Genomic DNA, 7714 nt, shown 5'->3' on the forward strand with positions numbered 1-7714 from the left:
AAAAGTCTGCTGCTGGTAAGTGCTGGTGTGACTTCTTCAGCCCCCGCATTTGTGGACCGGAGAACATCACCCGAGAGCGCCGGCACGACTTCCCTGGCCCCCAACACCTGAGGACCAGAGAACCTCGCCTGAGAGTGTGTGCATATTTGCAATAAAAGACTGCCACTGTCTTACGTACTTTGGCCTCATGTTTAATTACTTAGCTCTCCTAAATTAAGTTACATTAAATTAAATTAAAACACCTTCCTTCTTCCACATGGAGGTTTTTCCATATTTGTACATCAGGAGCTTCCTCTTTCTTTGTTACCACATTAAATTCCACGGGGTAGATGTACCATAATTTAACTGGGTCCTTATTGAAAGACAATTGAGCTGTCTCCTAGACAAAGCCTTGTGCACCTTCCCTAACAGAGGGTCTAACCAAGCAGGCAGGATGGGATTATAAAGTAGGTGGGGAGGTGGGAGAGACTCCATCTTCCCAGGTGGGCTGAGAACAGAGGTAAGGCCCTGCAACAGGACGGAGGGAAAAGTGGGGATGAGAGATGGGAGGTGAGATAGCACCTCCCCATCTCCTGGGAGGCTGGGCTCTCTGCTGTCTTTGCCTCCACTGGCCAACCACCATCTGTTCTTGCTCAGCCCCCTCCTCCATTTGCCACTGACCTGTTGGCCTCCCCCAACCTCTGAGCCTGCTTCTGCCTGGGTAATTTCCCAAGACCCAGGAGGGGTGAGTGGTGAGGTGTGATTGCCCCCATCCCTTTGCCTCCCACAGCATCTGCTCTGGGACCATGAACAATAGCTGACAGCTCCATGGCCTTTGCTGTCCCCATCTCAGCTTCCCTGGGCATCTAAACCTCAGCTGCCCTGGGGTAAGAGGACGGGCTGAGGAAGCAGAAGCCTGAGGCTGTCCAGAGTCTCACTCCTGCATCAGCAGGCCACCACCTGTGTTTCCTCCTCGTGAAAATTTGAGAGGAATTGTATAAAACACTGGAGAAATGCAAGAGGGGAAGTCCGCAAGGGCGATGGTTCCCTCTATGATCATAGAGCAAGCTGGTGTCAGAGCCTGGACCTAGAGCACTGTTGCATGGGAAGCAGGAGGAGGGTCCTGCCTCCAGGCCGGGGAAGGGCTCCCTCTCACCTCTACACACCCTGCATTTCTTGGCTCAGCTGCCCTGTGGTGGATGCAGGGTGGGGAGGGCAGAGATCTGGGCTTGAGAGGGAGACAGTACACACTCTCGTGGCTGCTGCCCCTCCCTCAGGCCTTGTCCACCTCTGACTGTGGCTCTCTGGCAGGAATAGATGGCCTGGCAGATGATGCAGCTGCTGCTTCTGGCTTTGGTGACCACTGTGGGGAGTGTCCAGCCCAGGAGTGCGCAGGCCAGGACGGACCTGCTCAACGTCTGCATGAACGCCAAGCAGCACAAGGCACAGCCCAGTCCCGAGGACGAGCTGTATGGCCAGGTGAGGATAAAGTGGGGTCTGCGGCAGGGGAGACAGCTGCCTTTGACAGAGAAAAGTTAATGGGGTGGAGAAGTCAGCTGTGGAAGGTGATGAAGGAATGAAGATGGCTGCTGTGATCCTGGAGGGCCTCCCCTGGGAGGTCACCAAGTCTACAGTAATGAAGGAATCACATACCTAACACTGACTCTGAGCCTATGAGCCAAGTGCTTTCACTCAGGCCATGTCAGTGAATATGCCCTAAGGGCAGGGTGGGTGCACTGTGGTCTGTACTTATGCAAATGAGGAAATAGGCCTACAGAGGGTACAGGTGCAAGTGGAAACTGAGGAGAGGGATTGGCCATACCTTTCCCAGCCTTAATTATGTGCCAGCCCACAGAGCTCAGCAGCACAGTAGAAGAGGAGCTGGGCCATCATGGTCATGGTGCAGCCTTCATGTACAAACGGGCCAGGTTTCCACCCCCATTAGGTACTGAAGAGACAGCAACCAATCCGATATGCTGGGGAGACTTCCCAGTTAAGAGGCCCTTGGCCTTGGCCTGGGAAGATGAGTAAGAGTTTTCCAGAAGGAAAAAGCAGGGAAGGGCAGTCTGGCAGAGGACAGCATGCACACAGGTCAGAGGGTGATGGCACGAGCAATGGCGGGTCCAGTGTGGCCAGAGCCAGCAGTGCCACTGCCCACAAGGAAGGGGAGGGGAGGCCAGGACCCCCATGCCACAGGTGAGGCCACTGAGGCAGCTCTGGGAGTATGAGCTCCAATTTGAATTCCAAGCTCAGGAGAGTGCCTGTATTTCATTCCTCTGATCTCCTGGTCTGCTCTCTAGAAGGGGTCACATTCCCAGAGGGCTGGGGTATGTGCCCAGGGAGACACTGTGGTATGGACAGGCTCCGAGAGCTAAAGCAAAGAGAGGACAGCCTGGAAGCCCCATGACATCTGAGTCATTCCCAACATTCCATTTGCTTATTTTTAAATCGGAGTAAAATTTAAAATAAATAAATAAAAGAAGTTCTCCATTTGAGCCGTTTTTAACTGTATGGTTCAGTGGTATTAAGTATGCTTATGTGGTTGTGCAACTGTCACCACCATCCATCTCCTGACCCCTTTCATCCACTAAAACTGAAACGGAAACTCTGTGCCCACCACTTCATTTGCTTTTCAGAACCTTCTAGAGCATCTACTCTTTGCCAAGAAATGTTGCAGATGTAGACTTTGAGAGATACAGATGATTATCATGCTCAGGGCCATGAACTATATGAGAGTGATATTTGTTGAGCCACTTCTATAACCAGGAAGTACTTTTCGTTATATTCAGTAACTCTTTTCAGAGGCAGAAACCCCTGACCCTGACTGGCAAAACCCATCTCTGCCAATCCCCAAGACCCATGATGTGCATGGGTCTTGCGGGAAGACCAAGAGTTGGGACATCCAAGGAAAAGCAAGTGTGAAGTCAGGCCGGCAGGAAAGCATGTTCTGTGTCAGCCCGCACTGGGCGTGGGCCAGGGTGTGGGAGATGGGTAGATCTGGCTCGACTCCCATGGATTTCCCTGTTGTTTCTCCTGGGTGCTCAGACCTGTCATGCCTCTGCCATCACTTGACCCTAGGTGTGAGGGTTCATCCCAGAAATTTTATGCAACTGATTTATGATTTCTCAGGTTTTCTGAGTCCAGGCCTAGAGTGATTTCCAAAGAGAAACCTCCACCATTTCTGCTTGTCTTGCCTGCCTTGTATTTACCTTCCTAGGATGGCCTTTCCCACATTTAGTCAAGTCCGGGTTCAGGCCTACGTGCAGGCTACAGCTCCTCTGTTCCCCCACGACTCTCAGGATCTATTTGGAGTCTCCTTGCCCGGACTTCCAGACCCTGGGAAAACCAGACCAGCCCCTTGACCTCCACCCTCCTGCACAACCTGGGCCAGGTTCCTCTCCTCCCTGTCCTGAGTTAAATCTTAACCCTACTATATACCACAGGTGTAGCTTACTGAAACGTTGTAAAAATGGGGGTAAGGATTCATACTGGGTTGTTAAAAGGATAAAGTGCAAAAGCCTTGGGGACTTTGCACCTACTGTGTTCTATGCCTGAGTGTTCTTTGTCTTCCCTGTACACACAGCCCACCCACCCACTAAAACCATACCCTCCATGAGGGTAGAGATGTTACTTGCTTTGTTCACTGGGGTGTTCCTAGGACCTAGCACAGTGCCTGATGTCTAATAAGCACTCAGTTAATATTGGCTGGATGAAAAATGGATAATATAAATAAGCTGAATAACATGAAATAACTTTTTCAACCATTAAGAACTGTACAAACCATAATTACTCTCCCAGAGAGTGGCTCCCCTCCATTATGCTCCGTTAAAAGCCAATATTGGCCAGGCATGATGGCTTACATCTGTAATCGTAGCACTTTGGGAAGCTGAGATGAGAGGATTGCTTGAGCCCAGGAGTTTGAGACTAGCCTGGGAACCATAGTGAGACCCCATCTCTCTTTTTTTTTAAATTATTATACTTTAAGTTCTGGGGTACATGTGCACAACGTGCAGGTTTGTTACATATGTGTACATGTGCCATATTGGTGTGCTGCACCCATTAACTTGTCATTTACATTAGGTATATGTCCTAATGCTGTCCCTCCCACAGCCCCGCACCCCACCACAGGCCTCAGTGTGTGATATTCCCTTCCTGTGTCCTAGTGTTCTCATTGCTCAGTTCCCACCTATGAGTGAGAACATGCGGTGTTTGGTTTTCTGTCCTTGCGATAGTTTGCTCAGAATGATGTTTTTCAGCTTCATCCATGTCCCTACAAAGGACAAGAACTCATCCTTTTTTATGGCTGCATAGTATTCCATGGTGTATATGTGCCACATCTTCCTAGTCTATCAATGATGGACATTTGGGTTGGTTCAAAATCTTTGCTATTGTGAATAGTGCCGCAAAACATACGTGTGCACATGTCTTTATAGCAGCGTGATTTGTAATCCTTTGGGTATATACCCAGAAATAGGATGGCTGGGTCAAATGATATTTCTAGTTCTAGATCCTTGAGGAATCACCACACTGTCTTCCACAATGGCTGAACTGGTTTATAGTCCCACCAACAGTGTAAAAGTGTTCCTATTTCTCCACATCCTCTCCAGCACCTGTTGTTTCCTGACTTTTTAATGATTACTATTCTAACTGGTGTGAAATGGTATCTCATTGTGGTTTTGATTTGCATTTATCTGATGGCCAGTGATGATGAGCATTTTTTCATGTGTCTGTTTGCTGCATAATTGTCTTCTTTTGAGAAGTGTCGGCCGGGCGCGGTGGCTCAAGCCTGTAATCCCAGCACTTTGGGAGGCCGAGACGGGCGGATCACGAGGTCAGGAGATCGAGACCATCCTGGCTAACACGGTGAAACCCCGTCTCTACTAAAAATACAAAAAAAAAAAAAAAAAAAAAAAAAAAACTAGCCGGGCGAGGTGGCGGGCGCCTGTAGTCCCAGCTACTCCGGAGGCTGAGGCAGGAGAATGGCGTAAACCCGGGAGGCGGAGCTTGCAGTGAGCTGAGATCCGCCCACTGCACTCCAGCCCGGGCTACAGAGCAAGACTCCGTCTCAAAAAAAAAAAAAAAAAAAAAAAAAAAAAAAAAAAAAAAGAGAAGTGTCTGTTCATATCCTTTGCCCACTTTTTGAAGGGGTGGTTTGATTTTTTTCTCATAAATTTGTTTAAGTTCTTTGTAGATTCTCGATATTAGCCCTTTTTCAGATGAGTAGATTGCACAAATTTTCTCCCATTCTCTAGGTTGCCTTTTCACTCTGATGGTAGTTTCTTTTGCTGTGCAGAAGCTTTTTAGTTTAGTTAGATCCTATTTGTCTCTACAAAAATATTTTTAAAACAGTCAGGTGTGGTGGCATGGGCCTGAATCCCAGCTACTCGGAAGGCTGCAGTGGGAGGCTTGCTTGAGCACAGGATGTTGAGGCTACAGTGAGCTATAATCGCACCACAGCACTCTAGCATGTGCAACAGAGAGAGACCTGTCTCAAATAAATAAATAAATAAATAAATAGGGGAAAAATGCACTGATAGTGTAATTGCCTCTGTCCCCAGGTGGGGGCTCCTCAAGGGCCCTCCCCAGGAAGTATTTCTCTGGATGACCTACCTGGGGCAGAGGAGCCAGAGTATGGAGGAGATGGCTGTGGTAGGGAGGGACTTAGTCCTGTGTCTTCCCCACCCAGTGCAGTCCCTAGAAGAATGCCTGCTGCACGGCCAACACCAGCCAGGAGCTGCACAAGGACACCTCCCGCCTCTACAACTTTAACTGGGACCACTGTGGTAAGATGGAGCCCGCCTGCAAGTGTCACTTTATCCAGGACACCTGTCTCTATGAGTGCTCACCCAACCTGGGGCCCTGGATCTGGCAGGTATGAGTGCCATTCCCATAAACATAAACTTCATAGCTGGGTGCAGTGGCTTATGCCTGTAATCCCAGCACTTTGGGAGGCCGAGACAGGTGGATTACCTGAGGTCAGGAGTTTGAGACCAGCCTAGCCAACATGACAAAACCCTGTCTCTACTAGAATACAAAAATTAGCCGGGTGTGGTGGTGGGTGCCTGTAATCCTAGCTACTTGGGAGGCTGAGGCAGGAGAATTGCTTGAACCTGGGAGGTGGAGGTTGTAGTGAACTGAGATCGTGCCACTGCACTCCAGCCTGGGCAGCAGAGCAAGACTCTGTCTCAGAAATAAAACAAACAAACAAACAAACAAAAACAAAACATTAACCTCAGCAGAGGGCAGAGCCTGCCAGCCACTTGCAGGGAGGGCTTGGTCCAGGAATTCAGGTCTGAGGGTGGTGGATGCTCTGCCCCCTCCCACAGCTCTGGTCCCCTTTGAGGATAAAGCTGCTGAGATATGTGGCTGACAGGAGCGTTCTGTCTCCTCCCCACTCAGGTCAACCAGAGCTGGCGCAAAGAGCGCATCCTGAATGTGCCCCTGTGCAAAGAGGACTGTGAGCGATGGTGGGAGGACTGTCGCACCTCCTACACCTGCAAAAGCAACTGGCACAAAGGTTGGAATTGGACCTCAGGTGAGGGCCGGGAGGAGACGAGATGAGGAGTGGGAGTGGGGCTTTAGGGTTGGGAGGGGTGCAGTCTGGCCCAGAAGCTCAGGGTCTTATGTTCTCCTCCCTCAGGGATTAATGAGCGTCCGGCCCGGGCCCTCTGCCGCACCTTTGAGTCCTACTTCCCCACTCCAGCTGCCCTTTGTGAAGGCCTCTGGAGCCACTCCTTCAAGGTCAGTAACTACAGTGGAGGGAGCGGCCGCTGCATCCAGATGTGGTTTGACTCAGCCCAGGTCAACGCCAATGAGGAGATGGCCAAGTTCTATGCTGCGACCATGAATGCTGGGGCCCCGTCCCATGGGATTATTGGTTCCTGATCCAAGAAGGGTCCTCTGGGGTTCTTCCGACAACCTATTCTACTAGACAAATCCACATGTGTCTTGTGTCTTGTAATCTGGGGACGAGTGGGTTGGAGGGACACATTGCTTCATCTTTCCTACTGATAGGCCCCGAATCAGGCTGGAACTGGCTTGATGTTCACTGGGAAGCAGGGTGTGGAGGTTGAGCCAGAATCTAGGTATCCATCCCTTAATCTGGTTCTCCTGAGACCCTTCCCCTCACACCAAGCTCATTACTCCCACACTACACATGGACAAGGGCACAGGTGGAGGGGAGATGGGCAGAAACAGGAGATGAGTTATTGGGCTTCAGGTGAGGAAGACAGTTTATTTCCCCTTCCCTGACTAGATGTGGGCTGGGAGGAGATACTGGTTGGAGAGGAGGGTCTAATTGATAAACACCTGCCTTGTTTTTATTTGTTTGAGACTGAAGTCTTGCTATGTTGCCCAAGTTGCTCTTGAACTTCTGGGTCCAAGTGATCTTCATTCCTTGGCCTCGCAATGTGCTGGGATTATTGGGATAGGTCACTGTGCCTGACCTACTTTTTTTTTTTGAGACTGAGTCTTGCTCTGTCGCTCAGGCTGGAGTGCAGTGGCATGATCTTGGCTCACTGCAGCCTCTGCCTCCCGTGTTCCAGCGATTCTCCTGCCTCAGCCTCCTGTGTAGCTGGGACTACAGGCGTATGCCACCAGGCCTGGCTAATTTTTGTATTTTTAGTAGAGACGGGGTTTCACCATGTTGGCCAGGCTGGTCTCGAACTCCTGACCTCAGGTGATCCACCTGCCTTGGCTTCCAAAAGTGCTGGGATTACAGGCATGAGCCACTGAG

At 50.2% G+C, this 7714-nt stretch overlaps 1 protein-coding gene across 1 annotated transcript; it reads left to right on the top strand.

Moving 5' to 3' along the window:
* Positions 1–1296: 1296 nt before the first annotated feature.
* On the top strand, positions 1297–6915 carry LOC718378 (folate receptor gamma-like). The gene is made up of 5 exons (XM_077963640.1): positions 1297–1458; positions 4740–4754; positions 5678–5851; positions 6379–6514; positions 6620–6915. Exons 1-5 carry the CDS (start codon positions 1297–1299, stop codon positions 6862–6864), a joined length of 732 nt encoding a protein of 243 aa, XP_077819766.1. The 3' UTR covers positions 6865–6915.
* The last annotated feature ends 799 nt before the right edge of the window (positions 6916–7714 follow it).

This window comes from Macaca mulatta, chromosome 14 (assembly GCF_049350105.2).
Source record: "Macaca mulatta isolate MMU2019108-1 chromosome 14, T2T-MMU8v2.0, whole genome shotgun sequence".
Taxonomy (NCBI): Eukaryota; Metazoa; Chordata; class Mammalia; order Primates; family Cercopithecidae; genus Macaca; species Macaca mulatta.

Bases quoted from the DNA above. Each gene is read 5' to 3' on its own strand.
- LOC718378 (XM_077963640.1), top strand. From the start codon at position 1,297: ATGGCCTGGCAGATGATGCAGCTGCTGCTTCTGGCTTTGGTGACCACT. The intron at 5,852-6,378 runs GTATGAGTGCCA...CTCCCCACTCAG, and splicing joins TGGGGCCCTGGATCTGGCAG to GTCAACCAGAGCTGGCGCAA. The intron at 6,515-6,619 runs GTGAGGGCCGGG...CTCCTCCCTCAG, and splicing joins AGGTTGGAATTGGACCTCAG to GGATTAATGAGCGTCCGGCC.